The sequence below is a fragment of the Hypomesus nipponensis genome, chromosome 1 (genome assembly GCF_054491055.1).
Source record: "Hypomesus nipponensis isolate SF chromosome 1, ASM5449105v1, whole genome shotgun sequence".
Taxonomy (NCBI): domain Eukaryota; kingdom Metazoa; phylum Chordata; class Actinopteri; order Osmeriformes; family Osmeridae; genus Hypomesus; species Hypomesus nipponensis.
Window position 1 is genome coordinate 1,949,666 of NC_140361.1, and position 20,544 is coordinate 1,970,209.

The 20,544-nt window shown below is 49.6% G+C and overlaps 1 protein-coding gene across 1 annotated transcript in view; it reads left to right on the top strand.

Moving 5' to 3' along the window:
- LOC146301811 (teneurin-3) overlaps positions 1 to 20,544 on the top strand; it is a 98,611-nt gene that overhangs the window by 65,633 nt on the left and 12,434 nt on the right. Inside the window, exons 14-23 of the mRNA XM_084697050.1 lie at positions 172 to 195; positions 1,005 to 1,151; positions 1,384 to 1,606; positions 4,088 to 4,207; positions 5,738 to 5,999; positions 6,531 to 6,798; positions 7,436 to 7,579; positions 12,574 to 12,823; positions 14,256 to 14,276; positions 15,426 to 15,658. Of these exons, the coding sequence (XP_084553176.1) occupies positions 172 to 195; positions 1,005 to 1,151; positions 1,384 to 1,606; positions 4,088 to 4,207; positions 5,738 to 5,999; positions 6,531 to 6,798; positions 7,436 to 7,579; positions 12,574 to 12,823; positions 14,256 to 14,276; positions 15,426 to 15,658 (1,692 nt within the window). The remainder of the gene's footprint in view (positions 1 to 171; positions 196 to 1,004; positions 1,152 to 1,383; positions 1,607 to 4,087; positions 4,208 to 5,737; positions 6,000 to 6,530; positions 6,799 to 7,435; positions 7,580 to 12,573; positions 12,824 to 14,255; positions 14,277 to 15,425; positions 15,659 to 20,544) is intronic.

A 20,544-nucleotide genomic window follows, 5' to 3' on the forward strand; every position in this document is an offset into this window, starting at 1 on the left:
AGTAGCAAATGATGCTAAGTAAATATGTTCTCTGCCAAGAATACATTCTCCCACTAAAATTCCTCATGCGTTTACGGTCAGCATATGTGATTGTCAGTCTTACAGTAGCTTTGTGCCACAGAGATAAGTAATTTTCTTTTCCAAATGTTTCCCTCTCCTCAATGGTAATAGGAGCAGTCAAGATAGGATATAAAGGTAAATGGAACGACTGTCCCCAGGGAGATTGTCACAAACAATCACTCCCCGCACACTGTTTCTCCTCCAAGCACGGCAAACACTGTTTTATGTACCAGTCTATCATAACGTTTCTATTGTACCCCTTCTCCCCGGTACGTACATTCATTTCCTGTTTGTCCCGACCGGTCAAGCACCCCTCGGCCCGTTCCCTTGTCTGAGCCCGTGTGTGTGTGTCAGATAAGACTGAACAATCTGCTTTCTCTCACGTTCTGGTTGCCTCTCACCCTTGTATACAAGGAATGCATCCTGGCAGTAAGTTAAGTGTAGTTGTTTTGACAGAGAAACATTCCTTTTCCTCCACTTTTTACTTTTTTCTCCCTCCCTAAATGTGCTGTGACTTCACATGATGGTCAGTTGGTAACTAGATAGAGACATTTGTGCTGCAGTAAAATGTTGGAGATTTTGGAAAGAAATTGAAGCATCATAAAACAGCTGATATCTGCAATACTAATTTGTGACCTTTCCATATGGGGAAAAAAAAGGGGGGGAAAAAAGGAATAGTTGGTTTGAGAAACTCGTGTGAAATCACAGCAGTGCGGTTCACCCCTCCCCCGACCCAGAGTTCTGTCAGAATCCAGTGTTCTGTACATCCACCTCAGTATCGTCACATCCATGTTGTCCCACAGTGGTCGGTCCCTGTCCAGTTTGAATGACCGGGTGTTGTGTCCTCTCCTCCCTCCACAGCCCACCCCTCCTCCCCATCCTCTGCCCCCCCCCCCCCCCTCTGATTGGTCACAGTGAGTGACTGCTGATGGTTGTTTTGACAGACGGATGTCCGGGTCTATGCAACAGCAACGGGAGGTGCGTTCTAGATCAGAACGGCTGGAGATGCATTTGCCAATCAGGATGGAGAGGGCTGGGATGCGACGTCGCCACGGAAACCGCCTGCTCGGACGGCAAGGACAACGAGGGGGGTAAGGGCGGCAAACTCGCCACAAAGATAGACATGTAGATGAGTGGCAGGTGTGTTTGAACGTGCCTCTCTCACGGGGGGCCGCTGTGTGTGCTCTGAGGATAAGAAGATGTTTGCCAGATTGCAAACGACAATCCCTTCGCGTCTGTTCCAACACCGCCGCATGTTTGAACGATCTGGCCCTTCTCTGTACCGCTACGTCTTTGTTTTGAAACGTCTCTCCACTCCTCCAGATGGGCTGGTGGACTGCATGGACCCCGACTGCTGTGCCCAGAGCGCCTGCCACGTCCAGAGCTACTGCCAGGGGGCTCCAGACCCCGGCACGCTCGCCGCCAGAGACCCTGCCGCGCCCAGCTCCCCTCACACCGCCTCCAGAAGCTTCTACGATCACGTGAGCTTCCTGGTTCGGCCCGGCGGCACTCATGTGCTCCCAGGGGACAATCCCTTCAACAGCAGGTCAGTGACTTCAACAAGGACGGCTTGCTCGTCTTTTTATTGTTATGTGGGTCCATTAAAATCGAAAATTTTCATTGTGACTCAACCTTATAAATGAGTCTAACAGTTGGTGAAAGTCTCGGGTGCAGTTCCAAGCAGTATAACAACAACAACAAAAACAAAAACCCTGAATTCACATTTACACAACACAACCAAAAACATCAACAAGTACACATCTGTTCCACACACGGGTTAAGGGACGGCCGTGGCTCAGGAGAAGGAACTCAACTCCTCCCGGTCATGTGTGGAAGTGTCCTTGAGTGAGTCACTGAACCACAAGGGACTCCCTATAGGTGCGGGTGAAGGAGGGGCCAAAAAAATCGCTTTGAGTACCACTGAGGTCAAAAAAGTGCTGTTTAAATGCAGTCCATTTACCATACTGTCTTACACCGTCACAAAAACCACACCCTGGACAGTGAACCATACAGTTGGAGCCACAATCCCATTGAGATTCTGGTTAGGTTCATGAGATTGGGCTCATGAGAAAGGTTTAGTGCCCGTACACTCAAGATGTGAATAATTATAATGGAAATAACAAACCACAGACTCCACAACTACCAGGCTCAGAGATCACGTCGCAAATTCCACATCTCCCCAGGAATGTAAATATGTGTTTTTCTGGAGATCACTGAGCACCTTTACATCTGTTCCGGATCGTAAGCACAGTTTGTTTGGGGGTTGATGGAGAAGGAAATCACCGTCTGCTGTGTTGCATAAAGTTTGGGGAAGATTTCCTCCCAACTCAACCAAATAGTTTTGGAATAATCTTTATGTAAATAGCACGCTTTACCGCAAATATAGAACGAAGTGATCCTCTTGTGGGGTCCAGGATAATCCCCATTGTCTTCAGCTTACTGTTGATACCATGTCTGGCAGACGAATATTAGTTCTTCTACTAAAAAATGTTTCTTTTTATCTCCTTCGCCAAGTTAGCTTCACAGCCCTGAACAACAGTACTTTTTTGTCTTTGAGCAGACATCCTTTCTATAAAATTGATGACATTGATTCAATTACCAAGGAAATAACTTTAACACTTGGTTACACGCCTTGAATTTAACCCATGAATATGCAAAAGAAGGTCAAACAGGAAACGGGTGCAGTCAGTGTGATGGAGGGGTATAGGAGGGCTTTAGATATGGATGGATTATCGTCGTTATACTTTAAGGTTTTCAAAGCTCTGCAGCCCTGCAGTGTTGAAATACCCAACAGTTGAAATCCACTAGAATTGTCAAATGAGAAGATGGAATGTGAAGAGTTGTTTCCTTTGTCTCAACGTACAGAGAGGAACATCTCTCCAGAGGTCATGTCTTTGTTCCTCTACATCCAGGCACTTGAAGACACCACGAGTGTCTGGTTAAAGGAGAGTGCTCTTTTCATGGTGTGGTCGGATTTCATACGACTCCTGTAAACGATTCCCTCTTATGGCACAGAGGATAATACCTTACATGTGTTGTGGTTAGTGTCACGGTCAGATCACATGTCCCCACACGATTCTCCCTCTGGGTTTGAGACGGTGTCTTTGGACGGCCGACCCCAGACAAAGACGGATAGGAATTCAGGAATTACATTACTCATTTCTGAGGGTTACGCTGTGTGATTTTACTTAATGTTTGTTCTGGGGTCGGCTCATGTTGGGTCACTCTGCCAGCAGAAGATTAATAGAGAGGCTGCGAGGGAATCTCAAACCAGCAGAGAGCTCTTAAGGAGCCTACTCCCTAAGACGACAAATAAAAAGAGAGATTGTTATTCTGGTCATGTAGAGGCGGAGAGAGGGGGATGAGAAGGCTGTTGATCATCCCTGCCTCATATCCGTAATGACCTGGAGATAAAACTGTGGAACCGTATCCATTGTGCCCACCGTCCTGCTAATGACAAACGCAAAGGAAGCACTTCTTGGGGGGGAAAAAAGAGCTCCACTCAATGGCAGACGTGGCCCTTTGCTTGATTAATCACTGATGAAGAAACATCGTCTTATTGTCTCGCACCTCTACACGCCTGTGCCCGGCCTTAACAAATTACCTCACAATTAACAAGGCCAGATTGCCAGATGGAAGTCACAGAAAGAGACGCCTGGAATTCTTAGGAATATCGCCACGACGTCTGCGGAATATCAACGCAGGGAAAATGTAGATCTGGAGGAGGGAGGGGGGAGAAGGGGGGACAGAGGGGAGGGGGGGGGTGACATCTAAATCTTGAAGTCTGCCACTGTCCGGGAGAGCACGTCAGCCTGAGCTACGGCCTTTTAAAAGGGGGTAAAGAGAGGGGGGCACCTCCGGGCAGCCGAGCCATGAATAACCAGCAGTGACACGTGTGTTTTTAACTGTCGGTAAATCACCGCTCCCGTACCCTTGGCGAGGGTGACGGCAGATGTTAGCGGCGGTGACGTGGAGGCCGTCTGGCGTCTTGTGTGTTTACTCGGCTGTCTTCCTGTTTGTTTACCAGCCTGGCGTCCATCATCCGGGGGCAGGTTGTCACGGGAGACGGCACGCCGCTGATCGGAGTGAACGTCTCCTTCCCGCACTACCCGGAGTACGGATACACCGTCACCAGACAGGACGGCATGTAAGACACACACACAGAGATACACACACATAGATACACTCACAGACAGAACTCCTGTCCAATAAGCAGAAGCACGTCCTGTTTGTGCTGTCTAGACAGCAGTTCAGACATGGTCGTCCCCAGGTTCAGGTAAGGTCTGCTTGCCTTGGAGAGGAAAGCTATCACGTCACAGCCACAAACAAATCTGGAGCAAATCGAAGCGTCGGTGTGTTGTTCCCCACAACAGCTCCCAATGCAAATGTCACCGTGGTTGAAGGCATTTAGACCACGGCTGTTTACAATGCATCAAGTCAGTGAGGGTGGAGCCACTCAGCCTGCAGTGTTTAAACACCCAGACTCCCCCTCCCCCGCTTGCACGGCTGGTGGCCTCCGTTACTGAACCCCGACAAACACAACACCACACACAGCACACAGCACACAACACACAACACACACATGTCGTTAAAGCCGTAAATACTCCGTCCACACGCCAGTGTCACCTATTTGTCTGCTTCGCTAGGTCCCCTTCATCCAAACGCTTCAAAAGATGCTTTGTTTGTGTGACGTGGGCCAGGGATAACAGCTTGACGCGTGGATGGGCAGGGCCCAGCTGCCCTGAGGAGGACCTTGGTGGATGTGGCCTCAGATAGCCGGGGGATTAGCTGATTCCTTCAGATATTCCGCCCCGTAGCCCCTCTGACAGAGAGCATGCTAAACAGCGAAGGGATAATCACACTTGGTTAGCCACCGTGTCCACTGTGGGTGTCGGGGAGGGGGGCGGGGGGGGGGGGGGGGCTTCAAAGCTTGGCCTCTTGCAGCTGGGAGCCTTGCTGCCCAGACTGGATGCAGAGAGGAAGCACTTTCAGGTCAGCTGCACAGCTGGAGTGCTTACGCGTGCATGAGTGTGTGTGTAGATGTGTGTGTGTGAGTGCGTGCACGTTTGTGTGTGTGTGTGTTGGAGCCTACATGCAATGTCACCATGCAGATGCTTTCCCCCCTGGGTAGTGGAGCTAGCCGGATATATAGAGCAGCACTTCAAAGACTCGCCCTTCATTTCCAAACCAGTAAGTCTTCCCATGCGCTGTGATACTAATTAAAACAGGCCCGCTACAGAAACCAAGCCAAGACTTCTTAACCAAATTCAACTTTTAAGTGTCTCGCCCTGCATCACGGCTGACTAAACAGAAGTAATAAATTCGATTCAGTGAATGATGATAATGCATGTGAGAAGGAGGGAGGGTCACAGGATTGATGAGGAAAAGATCTTTCTTCCGTTGAAAAAAGATTGGAACAAAGATTTGGCTCGTAAACTTGCGAATACTTATTTTTTTTGACCTTGCGTTGGGAATATATATTTTTGGTGACACTTAACAGTTTTGAAGTAGGAAGTAGCATATTTAGCAACTGATAATACAGACATAATTACAGTTAAATTCCTATTAAAATGTTTATACTTAAGGTATTGCTAGTTAATGTAACCTTAATTGTTATAAGAAATGATAATGATACGGTCAGATAAGACAGCAACTGTTCCTTGTTTGTCGTCTCCAGGTTCGACCTGCTAGCTAACGGCGGAGCCTCACTGACTGTCAGTTACGAGCGTGCTCCCTTTCCCACAATGCACCGCACGGTGTGGATCGCGTGGAACGTGCTGTACGTTCTGGACACGGTGGTGATGAAGAGAGACAAAAACGACATCCCCAGCTGCTACCTGGCTGGCCTGGCCCGGCCCCGCCCCCTCCTCCTGGCCACGCCCCTCTCCACCTTCTACAGGAGCTCTCCGGAGGAGAGTCCCATCATCCCAGAGACCCAGGTCAGACATCTCCACCTGCCTCTAGAGTCACCACCAATATGATAAGCGGTTGGTTTGAACCGACCAATAACATCAGGAACAGGTTTGAACTGACCAGGGCTGCGTTTCCCGAAAGCGTCGTAAGCCTAAGTTGATCATAGAATCCATTGTACGACAAATCTTTTTACGGGCCATTCCCAAAGACATTGTAGCTAAAGTCTCTCTTGAAAATTAGTTTGGGAAACGCACGTTAGAAATATCGATGGTTTCATTTTTTGCTCGATCGTTGCTACGATCCATAGTTATCGGGAAACGCAGCCCAGTAAGATCAGGAACAGGTTTGAACTGACCAGTACAATCAGGAACAGGTTTGAACTGACCTACGTAAGCAAAGGGGCAACAGGGATATATTATTTGTAGAGCAGAAAGTGGTTCAAGCTTGTTACTGTCTCGTTCAGACAACTTTATAACCTAGTTCGGACGGCTCAGTGTCTCATTCACGAGTGAATATCTTCCATGTTCAACTTACAAACACCTGCCTTCAAACCACAGGTGCTTCACGAGCAAGTGGCCATCCCTGGAAGTGACCTTGACCTGGTGTACCTGAGTTCCCGGGCTCCTGGATACAAGCCCATCGTCAAGATCCTGCTGACCCAGGAGCGCCTGCCTTTCGGCCTGATGAAGGTACACCTCATGGTGGCCGTGATGGGCCGGCAGTTCCAGAAGTCCTTCCCAGCCTTCCCTGACCTCTCCTACACCTTCGTCTGGGACAAGACGGACGCCTACAACCAGAAGGTCTACGGCCTGTCAGTGGCTGTGGGTGAGTTCCCTGGACAGCTGCCAGGAGATGTTGTGTAAACACCCTGTTGACGACGGCGGGGTGACCTTGACGGGTCCTGAGCAGTGACCTGGGGTTGAACTCTCACTACCGAGTCTTATTACGGTTTCCTGTGAGACACCCTTTTAGTTTTTTGTAATAAGGTAGAGCAGGTGGTGAGAGGTACAGAACGCCCAAACTGCAGCATTTTTGAAGGCCATTGCTGCTTTTCTTTTATGCTGACTAAGTTCACGTTTTCTTTTTTTTCTTATCTTGCATATATAATTAGTCTTACTCAGAAGTATAGAACCCTTGAGTATTGAGTTTATGGCCGTGCCTTCACATATCCTGATTCTAAACAAGTCAATAACGTTCTTTACGACAACCCCTCCTTACATAAAGAGAGTGCATTATCCGTGATGCCTTTTTATACGGAAGCACATCATTCATCTCCCAGTTGTGCTGTGTGTGGAGCGGGCCTTAGACCGGCCCCGCTCCCTGAGGCTGGCCCCGGTCCCTGAGGCTGGCCCCGGTCCCTGAGGCTGGCCCCGGTCCCTGAGGCTGGCCCCGCTCCCTGAGGCTGGCCCTGGTCCCTGAGAGGTGGGTGACCTCTCTCCCTGTGTCTCGCCGGCGTTTGCAGTGTCGGTGGGGTACGAGTACGAGTCGTGTCTGGATGCCGTCCTGTGGGAGAAGAGGACGGCCGTGCTGCAAGGTTACGAACTGGACGCCTCCAACATGGGGGGCTGGATGTTGGACAAACACCACGTACTGGATGTTCAGAACGGTGAGACCCCCTGTTCAGCTACGTGTGTGTGTACCCTGTGTGTGTGTGTACCATGTGTGTGTTTGTGTACCAGGCGTGCATACTGTGTGTGTGTGCGTACAAAGTGTGCGTGCATGCCTGCACACGAGTGTGTTCACATGCCAGGGAAAGGCAGGTGGTCTTTAAGGGTTACAGGCAGGTTGTGTCTAACCTGAACTGCTGCAGTAAATACTTAACTGAAAATGAAATATGGTTCGTCATCCCATCTGCAGATAATAGAGGAGCGTTTTGAAGGGCCAATCATTCACAGTAACGACCAAGTAAATCAGTGTGACTGATACTGGAGTACAGACCTCAGTGGGATCTCAGCTCTTCACTGTTTCAGCGAGACAATGGCCCTTCACTACTCTGAAGGGAAAGCACATATGCGAAATTAAAATTTAACTGCTGAATTCAGCCGTTTACTTTCTTTGAAAACTTTTTTTTCTCTCGTGGGGGTTAGATTGCTGCTAAAAGTGAATGTGTGCCCGTGAATCCGTTTTTTTCTCACCTATTATAATGTACATTGGAGAATTTAAATCTTAACTTTAAAACTTCCCTGTTTGCCAAACAGACATACTACTGTACAATTGTGCACCAAAGGAACTGTTGTAGCTAGCAGAAGGATGTTCCAATGCATCACCAGTGTACTGTTTACAGTTCTTTATCCTGGTATCTAACCTGTATTGAATGGACATCTCTTACTGTATCGCACGTGGGCCTACAGATCCGTAGCAGGAAGCAGTTCACGTGCCAGGCTGTGTCTTTTGGTAATGTATAATGTAGCAGACGCTTTTATCCAAAGTGACAAATGGTACGGGGGGGAGGTCGATGCCCCAACCTCTTGATCTGCAGTCAAGCGCTGTAACTACCGAGCTAAACTTTCCCTTGTTTATCTGAGACACGGTTATTTTTAATTTTTGTTTTGCTTACCCATTCATTAAACATTGAAAACACCTGACATTTAGCTGAACCAAATCTGTCAAGCCGTCCAAGCCCACAAAGTTAGCAGAACGCAGATGAGAACAGTGAGGCGTTCCACACTGCCTCTGCAGCCCGCTGCAGAATCCGTGTTTTATCCTACCTGTCTCCAGATCCCTTCTTCCCTCCCTCATCTCTCAGCCTTCAGAGCAGCAGCTGCACAGCAGGGGGTATTGAGATGTAAGACATTGTGATCAACAGATGTGTCGAGGCAGGGTCTATTTCATCTTGTGGATGTATCGTATGCAAATAGGTGCTGCGTCCTGCATTAGATTGAGTCGCGGCATGTCTTTGTCTTCGTCAAAAGACGAATAAAGTGGATTATACTTTGGGCAGAATTGTTGTGACCAATTTCACTTCCTTTTCTTTTTTGACCGGCAAGATAGACTTTATTGAAGGACACAGATGACATTCTGTATGCAGCTAAAATGACGACACCACTGAATGCAGATTTCTAAAATTAGCCTCAATCTGAGTTTTTTAAATCTGGGCTGTCTGTGTCATTAATCATACTTTTTAAAAACCTAAAATCTGTCTCCCCCCACTTATGTTAAGAATGTTTTAATTTATTTTTTTACTCCCACATCTTCGGTTATAAAAAAAAAAGCAGTTCCACCCTCATTTGAAAACAAACCCCCTGGTTTAAATCATTATTGTGATTAACTATATGAGTGTAAGTGCCTAACTATATATGCCTCTCTGTACCTTTTGGCTGTCCCAAGTGTCACAGTCCCAGCTTACACTGACACAAGTGTGTGAAATATCTGCATTGTGCTGGTTCAGCCAATGAAACAGGCCTGATTATCCAACCATCCCAGTCTCTTCCCATACACCCCTACCATACTAGACAGACAAGATGAAGTCAGTAATGATTTGGGTTTGCAGCACTCATTTCAATATGTTTATTAAAGAATAAAACCAGTGAGCAGCAGGTATAAAAAAAGAAGACTTTTCACGATGTGTGAGAGATATTGATTGTGCCTGGCTGTAGACTTGTTGTGTTTGAGAGAAAGGTGATGACAGGCCCAGTCCTCTCCACACCTGTGTCCATGAGAATCTGCTCCACGTTCGCCTCATTCCTTCTCTCTATAGAGGACTGTGATTTTGCTCAGTAAAGGCTTTTTCTTGTTTAACCATCTCTCTCTCTTTCTCTCTCTCTCTCTCTGTATTTAACTTCCTCTCTCACTCTCTCCTCACCCTTCACTCTGTCTCCATCTGTACCTCCCCTCAATCTGTCTTTGTCTCTAAATCCCTCCCTTTTCATCTCTTATTCCCTACCCCTCCCACTCTCTCCATCTCCCTCTCTACAAATCTCCCTCTCTCTGTCTCCATCCCCCTCTTGCTCCTATTGTCCTGTCCTCTCACCTCTCCTCCCCTCCCCTTCTGGAGGCTGTCGAGCTGGATGTCTTTAGACTGTTCCAGCGTGTGCCTCAGTCGTGTCCTCTCTACCCCCTGTCTACTCTCAGTCTCCCTGCAGCCAGACGGCTCGCCTTCTGCTCCAACTACACTAGTCACTCAGACACACTTTCATTTCTCTCCACCTCTCTCTCTCTCTCTCTCTCTCTCTCTCTCTCTCTCTCTCTCTCTCTCTCTCTCACTCTGTCTCTCTCTCTCTCTGTCTCTCTGTCTCTCTCTCTCTCTCTGTCTCTCTCTCTCTGTCTCTCTCTCTCTCTCTGTCTCTCTCTCTCTGTCTCTCTCTCTCTCTCCCTCTCTCTCTGTCTCTCTCTCTCATTCTATCTCTCTTCTTCTTTTGTGTTCTGCACAACTGTGTTATGAGAGAGACTCAGAGATGGGAGAGAGAAAGGGAGGAAAAGAAGGAGGGAGAGAGAAAGAGGTACTATTACCATATCTAACCATACATTTCCTCTAAATGGTGCAAATTCATAGATCAATTGAGTTAGATTTAAGGAAGTTATATAATTATTTGGCCCAGGGATTTCAAATGCTAATCGAGTGATGAATGCCTTCAGCATGCCAGCTGAAGGTCTGTAGCTTTTAGAAAGGTCATGGTTATATTTCTGCCCGGGTACACACAGGTGTCAACTGTATGCGCTCCTCGCTTGTGTGGGGGACAGAGAGAGAGAGAGAGAGAGAGAGAGAGAGAGAGAGAGAGAGAGAGGGGAGGTAACAATTTGGGAATACAGCATCAGGGAGAAGGAGAGATGGAAGAGAGGGATTGTGTGTGGGTGAGGGAGAGAGAGAAGTGGGTTTATAGTGTATGTACTGTGAATGCAGTATGTGTGGGGGAGGGAGAGAAAGAGAGGTAGATTTTACTGTATAGCCTACATACTGTTTGAGTTCTCTGTGTGGGTGAGGAACAGAAAGAGAAGGTATTTACTGTAGTCTACATACTGTTTGTGAGGACATTGTGCGTGGGAGAGAGAATGACGGGTGGAGAGGCTGAAACTGATTTGTGTGTTTGAATGCTGTACATTAGCCTTAATAGCTTACGGTAAGGCCTGTCTTCGTGAGGAAAACTGAGATTGAAATGTAAAGGGTGGTTAGCAAGGGCAGCGTGCCAAAACGACCTCATTATCAAATGGATATTTTTAGCTGAGACCTGACCTAACTTTCTCCCTTGGAAGTTGGACTGCACACGATGGTTTACTCAGCTAGTCTTATTTGATACACACGTGTGTAGGTTAGCGGTATCTCAAAAGTGTTGTTTGTTTGTCGTTGATTGTGAGTCAAGTTTTTAGCGATTTGATTGATTTCATCTGATTACATGCGGCAGTTATCGCTTAGTCGTGAGGGGCTGCTGGTTGTTCAGTCACCCTGCGTGGTGGGTTTCAGTAGCAGGGAAGAAGGATGTATCACACTTAAAAGAGCCCCAAGGTCGCGCATTTGACTGGCGGCACGCAGGAAGCCACCCCAGAACCAATTCGTCTTTGTTAGCCGAGAATTAGCGATGCTCGTGGTTTTCAAAAGACGGATCGTTTGGGTTGTCCTGCCAAGAGCCTCCCCAAAGAATGTCTTCATTTGAGCTTGCCCTTCAATCGATGAATCAATGAGAGGAACCAATCAGAGAGATGGGCGATTGGCTCTGCGCGCTCTATGTCACATGTGTGGAGATTTGCGGTGACGTTGGGGCGATGTCTTGGGAGCAGCGTGGCTTTAGCATTCGGCACTGTCATCGATCCGGTCATTAGAACAGATGGAGGGTCTGCATTCAAACATGTTGCTGGATGTGAGAAATTGAATGCTCCCAGCATACATTTCACCCCTTTTTAAGTGACTTCCCCCCCCCCCTCTCTCTCTTGGAGCGGCACACCCACACACAAACAAGCGCCCAACTGACTGACGAAGTGAGCTATAGGAAAAAAAGACTTATTTGCAAACCCACTTAAATATTTATAAGTAATGACTCATGCAATGTCACTGTGGAGCTGAGTTCATGTTCCCTTGCTCTGGGGGGGGGGGGGGGGGGGGGCATGTTCGACCATGTTCAGGATGAAATACTTGAACTCCTCATGGTGACTGGGGGGAGGGGGGGGGGGGTTGGAGCAGAGGATTAGAAGGAAGTTCATATTATACAAAGTTCATACTTAACGATGAGTTACTACGAAATACGAAGAGGGAGTCAGATGGCTGAGCGGTGAGGGAGTCGGGCTAGTAATCAGAAGGCTGCTGGAATCGATTTCCCACTGTGCCAAAATGACGTTGTGTCCTTGGGCATGGCACTTCACCCTACTTGCCTCGGGGGGAATGTCCTTGTACTTACTGTAAGTCGCTCTGGATAAGAGCGTCTGCTAAATGTAAATGTAATGTAATGTAAGTCGGTCTTGACTGACAAAACACAACAGGGCAGACGTAATAGTAAAACAATATAGAATTCTATTGTGACTGTGGTACGATCTGGTCGGAGCAGCAGGATGGACATGAGTGAATGCACTTTCCTCAACAAACCTTCCACAGAAGACACAGTCCCGCCAAGTCAACGCCAACCTCACAGGCTAAACGCCTCATTTCCCGTTGGCCGTGTGTTCCTTTCCCAGGGATTCTGTACAAAGGCAGCGGGGAGAACCAGTTCATCTCCCTCCAGCCCCCGGTCATCTCCACCATCATGGGAAACGGCCGGCGCCGCAGCATCTCCTGCCCCAGCTGTAACGGCCAGGCCCTGGGCAACAAGCTGCTAGCCCCTGTGGCTCTGGCCTGGGGCGTGGACGGAAGCCTGTACGTCGGAGACTTCAACTACATCCGCCGGATCTACCCGTCCGGAAACGTGACCAGTGTCATGGAGCTGAGGTTAGTGAGGATGTCTGGTCAGCTGACTCTGAGGGGAAGGAGCCTCCTGTTTACTTCCTGTTTACTTCCTGTTTTACTTCCTGTATACGGATGTCGACGCAGAGCTGTTTTTATACTTAGTCATTTTTGTGTTTGTTTTTTTGTTAATGCGACTGTAGCCGAGTTGATTTAGTAAAACTCGCTCCTTGGTACCCACCACCTGCGTCATTGGAATAGCTAGCTTTTGGTTGGCGTAGCTGGTTAAAGTGGTGTTTGTAAAGGGTGGTGGTTGCGTTTGTCAGAGGACCTAAGTTTGAGTACCAGTCCAGGGAAGGATCGGGAGGAAGCAACACTGACGAGCCAAACGACCACCCCGTTACACGACCCAGAATCTGGGAGCCATCTACTGAGGCATCCTCCACCTTTTGGTAGTTGAGTTTTCACTCAAGTACAGAAGTTGCGTTGAAACATGGTGGCGAAATTGCTTTCAAGGTTCTTTTTAAACTTTGAATCTGCGGTACTCATCTCAGAGGGAGGTCGTAAAATTCACACTCAGACATTATAGAACGAGAGCTCAAATTGCCAAACACACAGACGTCACTATTATGGCATGGTTCCCCAATCTATCTCAATGATTAGATGAGATGTCCTGTCTTTACTGTGTAATGAGAGATGATTTACTTTACACTTGCCAAGTTCTGCTTCTTTCACTAATAAGCCTCATTTGGCCAACACTGGCAGACGAATGACACGGCAGATGTTGATTGAGTGTGGAACATTTCCTTCCAGAACCACTCTGAAACGTTTGTAAATCGTCATTTGCAAGTCGCAGTGGAAGTCATTTCATATCTATTGAGTTTGGTTAGGTGGCGTGCCCAGCTCCATAATCAGCCAGTATAGTGGCTGATTGAGACCTAGTTAGCCTCGTCCCTAATCTTGTTTTTTTATTTGGGAATCGTACAAAAGGTCCCTGTGTAACCATGGGTGGTAGATGGTATGGGACCACTTCTCCCTCTCAGATGATGAAACCTGAATGAGCTGCTGCCTAGGTACAGGTTCAATCCTCTGAATAATTCCAGGCTGAAATGTAAAAACATTCTTTTATGAAATCGGGCATATTTGTGTTATCAGATGTTCAGTCTCACAACCTCTCCTCGTGTTCCTGCGTGCACTGCCTTCGGTAATAAAAGTTATTATTTATCTGTTGCCTTGTATAACAAGAAGCAAAATCGATATTCTGATTTGTGGGGTGGGGGGATTCTCGCAGTATTGGATTCCTGCGGTAGAAGGGTTTTAGCACACGGTTTCTGTGAGTTATGAGAGATCCCATCCCTGCTCCTAAAATCTTTAGGGGCCGCTACTTCAGATTGTGTTTTTCTTAAAAATGTTCAAAACATTTCTCACAAGTGACTGATCCTTCTGTGTGTCTCTCTCCCTCTTTCTGTCTCCTAAGAAATAAAGATTTTCGACACAGGTACGAGCACGGTTCTGAAGTGCATGCTGCCCTGCATCTTACTCCATGTCTTGATGCTTCACCAGCTTATTCATGTTCATGCATGTCTTGTAATGGATACATGTATCAGTAGCTGTTACCCATGATGTTTGATCATCATTAGAGTAGTTGTTTTCTTATCCTAATGTATTAGGAAGAGAGAATGATTATGCTAAATGTTCTCCAGAGCATAAGCATCCTGTTCACTCATCAAGTCATTATGTTGTTTAACTTTAGTACCACACCAGTGTTTTAATTTGAACTTAATTATTTATACTTTTAACACACAAAACATTGCATCCCAAGTCTCAGGATGAATGACATTGAGTATCATACCATTTAAATGTGAGTACATTTAGTGAAGCTTAATAAAATCGGAACGCCTGTTCACATAGAACACGCATGGGGCTTCATGGAGGCCTCCCTGGTTCGTACTGTGTCAGTACTGTCCTGCTTGCTAGAAGATGTGGATTGATTCAATATGTTTTATTGTACCTGGCAGGTTTAATTGTAAGTGAAGTTGAGAAAGGACAGCGTAATTGGCTTTGAAGCCAATGTGCACATGTATAATTCCAAGCTTGGGTGTAATTCTTCCCCCTAGCCTTGACGACACATCTGCTAATGCATTTTGAAGGAGACAGGCACATTTTGAGGCATTTTAAATGAATGCAAATAAGCATAACCTGATCAAATGCCATCAGTTGTTGACTGTCATTAACATAAACCCATCATTCTGGTGACTTCCACAGGCTCCATCTCACAGCACAGTGATAATGATTGAGATGATCTGGCACATTTGAAAGTTGTCACCAGCGTTTTGTCAGATCCAAACCCTTTTGAGTTGTATCCTGTTAAATTCACTTTTTTTCCTCTAGTCAATCTTCCGATTCTCAAACATCACCCTCGTAATCCCTATGGGACATTCACAATGACAACATATACATTTTTCATCTTTTCGTTTCTCTTTTATAATTTTTTTCTCAGATCCCATTCATCCATTTCATTTCCAATGTCACATTTGCTGTCCGTGCAGTGTCTTTTAAAATACATTCACCAGCCATCCATGTTTACTTTCCCGTCTTCAAACGTAGAGCTCCAACAGGACTGACGCTGCTGTTCTCTTTCCGACAGCAACAACCCCGCCCACCGCTACTATCTGGCCACAAACCCGGTAACGGGCCAGCTGTACATCTCGGACACCAACTCCAGGCACATCTACCGGCCCAAGGCGCTGGGCGGGGGGCGGGACCTGCAGCTGAACGGGGAGGTGGTAGCAGGGACTGGGGAGCACTGTCTTCCCTTTGACGACAGCCACTGTGGGGATGGCGGCAAAGCTGTGGAGGCCCTGCTTACCGGGCCCAAAGGTGGGGCTGCCTGCCTCCCCCCCCTAACCTGTCCAGACACACACACACATACGTACACACACCGCCCCCTAACCTGTCCAGACACACACACACATACGTACACACACCGCCCCCTAACCTGTCCAGACACACACACACATACGTACACACACCGCCCCCTAACCTGTCCAGACACACACATACGTACACCCCCCCCCCCCAACCTGTCCAGACACACACACACATACGTACACACACCGCCCCCTAACCTGTCCAGACACACGCACACATACGTACACCCCCCCCCCAACCTGTCCAGACACACGCACACATACGTACACCCCCCCCCAACCTGTCCAGACACACGCACACATACGTACAACCCCCCCCTAACCTGTCCAGACACACACACACATACGTACACACACCCCCCCAACACTCACTCACAGACACTCACACACACTTCCTGGTAGAGCATCGGGACACCTGTTCACCTACCCCCACACACCTACGCACACACACCGCTTTTTAAAAGTAACTTTAAAAAGTTAAATTAGGCTCTTCAATTTGTTTAGGAGGATATTGTCTCCACAGTCCAGAGTAATGTGTGTCGGCTCTCTGGTTGATGAGCAACAGATTATTAGCTCAGCCGCTGGGTTCCAGATCTGAACGCCATCTTTAATGGGCTTGGCTTCAGCTGCATTTGAAAGGAGCTTTGAATGAAGGCAGTCTGGAAGAGTGGATATAACTGTCGAGTGGGAGGAGGAAGAGGTTGGCGTAGAAACAGCAGAAGGCTCGGTTTTTCCCCGTCAGACATTTGCTGAACTCTGAATTTCCCAGACTGTCAAACAGCCAGTCCCCTAGAATTCATGGTGAAATCCCCTGCCTTTTTAATGTTTTAGTAGAAAGCAATCTTGCAGACTAAGCCACAGGTCAAATATAACCACTCACCTCTCATGCCTGCTCTTAAAGATTTTATTCCAATAGAAATAATACTCTGGAGATGAAGAAAGGTAGGAAAAGCAAGCAGCCTCTGAAGCTATAAATGTCGTAAGAACAGAATACTACAGCACATGCTATAAGGCACATTACTTGTGATCAACCTCACTTGATGCGAAACAAAAATCATCAAAACAGTTTTCTAGTTTTTTTTTTTCTCTCTCTGCCCGTTTTTAAAGTGGTTATTGAAAAAAAAGCGAACCCAAGTTCATGTGAGCTTTAATTGAATCCCCACAGGCACTGGTCTTAAGGAGTGGGGTGACATGGAGGGATGTGGGGTATGGTTGTGCTTGCTAATGTATTGTCCCCAGTGAGGGACAAACGACTACGGTAGTTCACCAGAGGCTAAAACTTGGAACCCTCGACCGACACTCAATCAGTCCGCCGCCGTCACCATGGAAACTGCCTGTCGTTCACCCCTTTTCCGCTGAAATTGGACAAAGCCGCCATCCGCCCCGCCCCTTCCGCGACCATCCATTTCACAGATAGAGGAAAGATTGTTGATGATTGCAGGTGTCGAAGCTGCAATTTTCAAAACGCACCACTCATTGACACTGGACCTTTTTGAGGTCTGTTTTTAGAGTCAGCGCTTTTGTGAAGACTCAGTGCTGGAGCAGGGAGACCAGGGACACTGTAGGGAGACCAGGGACACTGTAGGGAGACCAGGGACACTGTAGGGAGACCAGGGACACTGTAGGGAGACCAGGGACACTGTAGGGAGACCAGGGACAGGGTAGGGAGACCAGGGACACTGTAGGGAGACCAGGGACACTGTAGGGAGACCAGGGACACTGTAGGGAGACCAGGGACACTGTAGGGAGACCAGGGACACTGTAGGGAGACCAGGGACACTGTAGGGAGACCAGGGACACTGTAGGGAGACCAGGGACACTGTAGGGAGACCAGGGACACTGTAGGGAGACCAGGGACACTGTAGGGAGACCAGGGACACTGTAGGGAGACCAGGGACACTGTAGGGAGACCAGGGACACTGTAGGGAGACCAGGGACACTGTAGGGAGACCAGGGACACTGGGGAGACCAGGGACACTGTAGGGAGACCAGGGACACTGTAGGGAGACCAGGGACACTGTAGGGAGACCAGGGACACTGTAGGGAGACCAGGGACACTGGGGAGACCAGGGACACTGTAGGGAGACCAGGGACACTGTAGGGAGACCAGGGACACTGTAGGGAGACCAGGGACACTGTAGGGAGACCAGGGACACTGTAGGGAGACCAGGGACACTGTAGGGAGACCAGGGACACTGTAGGGAGACCAGGGACACTGTAGGGAGACCAGGGACACTGTAGGGAGACCAGGGACACTGGGGAGACCAGGGACACTGTAGGGAGACCAGGGACACTGTAGGGAGACCAGGGACAGGGTAGGGAGACCAGGGACACTGTAGGGAGACCAGGGACACTGTAGGGAGACCAGGGACACTGTAGGGAGACCAGGGACACTAGGGAGACCAGGGACACTGTAGGGAGACCAGGGACACTGTAGGGAGACCAGGGACACTGTAGGGAGACCAGGGACACTGGGGAGACCAGGGACACTGTAGGGAGACCAGGGACACTGTAGGGAGACCAGGGACACTGTAGGGAGACCAGGGACACTGTAGGGAGACCAGGGACACTGTAGGGAGACCAGGGACACTGTAGGGAGACCAGGGACACTGTAGGGAGACCAGGGACACTGGGGAGACCAGGGACACTGTAGGGAGACCAGGGACACTGTAGGGAGACCAGGGACACTGTAGGGAGACCAGGGACACTGTAGGGAGACCAGGGACACTGTAGGGAGACCAGGGACACTGTAGGGAGACCAGGGACACTGGGGAGACCAGGGACACTGTAGGGAGACCAGGGACACTGTAGGGAGACCAGGGACAGGGTAGGGAGACCAGGGACACTGTAGGGAGACCAGGGACACTGTAGGGAGACCAGGGACACTGTAGGGAGACCAGGGACACTAGGGAGACCAGGGACACTGTAGGGAGACCAGGGACACTGTAGGGAGACCAGGGACACTGTAGGGAGACCAGGGACACTGGGGAGACCAGGGACACTGTAGGGAGACCAGGGACACTGTAGGGAGACCAGGGACACTGTAGGGAGACCAGGGACACTGTAGGGAGACCAGGGACACTGTAGGGAGACCAGGGACACTGTAGGGAGACCAGGGACACTAGGGAGACCAGGGACACTGTAGGGAGACCAGGGACACTAGGGAGACCAGGGACACTGTAGGGAGACCAGGGACACTGTAGGGAGACCAGGGACACTAGGGAGACCAGGGACACTGGGGAGACCAGGGACACTGTAGGGAGACCAGGGACACTGTAGGGAGACCAGGGACACTGTAGGGAGACCAGGGACACTGGGGAGACCAGGGACACTGTAGGGAGACCAGGGACACTGTAGGGAGACCAGGGACACTGTAGGGAGACCAGGGACACTGGGGAGACCAGGGACACTGTAGGGAGACCAGGGACACTGTAGGGAGACCAGGGACACTGTAGGGAGACCAGGGACACTGTAGGGAGACCAGGGACAGGGTAGGGAGACCAGGGACACTGTAGGGAGACCAGGGACACTGTAGGGAGACCAGGGACACTGTAGGGAGACCAGGGACACTGTAGGGAGACCAGGGACACTGTAGGGAGACCAGGGACACTGTAGGGAGACCAGGGACACTGTAGGGAGACCAGGGACAGGGTAGGGAGACCAGGGACACTGTAGGGAGACCAGGGACACTGTAGGGAGACCAGGGACACTGTAGGGAGACCAGGGACACTGTAGGGAGACCAGGGACACTGTAGGGAGACCAGGGACACTGTAGGGAGACCAGGGACACTGGGGAGACCAGGGACACTGGGGAGACCAGGGACACTGTAGGGAGACCAGGGACACTGTAGGGAGACCAGGGACACTAGGGAGACCAGGGACACTGGGGAGACCAGGGACACTAGGGAGACCAGGGACAGGGTAGGGAGACCAGGGACAGGGTAGGGAGACCAGGGACACTAGGGAGACCAGGGACACTGTAGGGAGACCAGGGACACTGTAGGGAGACCAGGGACACTGTAGGGAGACCAGGGACACTAGGGAGACCAGGGACAGGGTAGGGAGACCAGGGACAGGGTAGGGAGACCAGGGACACTAGGGAGACCAGGGACACTGTAGGGAGACCAGGGACACTGTAGGGAGACCAGGGACACTGTAGGGAGACCAGGGACACTGTAGGGAGACCAGGGACACTGTAGGGAGACCAGGGACACTGTAGGGAGACCAGGGACACTAGGGAGACCAGGGACAGGGTAGGGAGACCAGGGACAGGGTAGGGAGACCAGGGACACTAGGGAGACCAGGGACACTGTAGGGAGACCAGGGACAGGGTAGGGAGACCAGGGACACTGTAGGGAGACCAGGGACACTGTAGGGAGACCAGGGACACTGTAGGGAGACGAGGGACAGGGTAGGGAGACCAGGGACACTGTAGGGAGACCAGGAACAGGGTAGGGAGACCAGGGACACTGTAGGGAGACCAGGGACAGGGTAGGGAGACCAGGGACACTAGGGAGACCAGGGACAGGGTAGGGAGACCAGGGACAGGGTAGGGAGACCAGGGACACTAGGGAGACCAGGGACACTGTAGGGAGACCAGGGACAGGGTAGGGAGACCAGGGACACTAGGGAGACCAGGGACACTGTAGGGAGACCAGGAACAGGGTAGGGAGACCAGGGACACTGTAGGGAGACCAGGGACACTGTAGGGAGACCAGGGACACTGTAGGGAGACCAGGGACAGGGTAGGGAGACCAGGGACACTGTAGGGAGACCAGGGACAGGGTAGGGAGACCAGGGACACTGTAGGGAGACCAGGGACAGGGTAGGGAGACC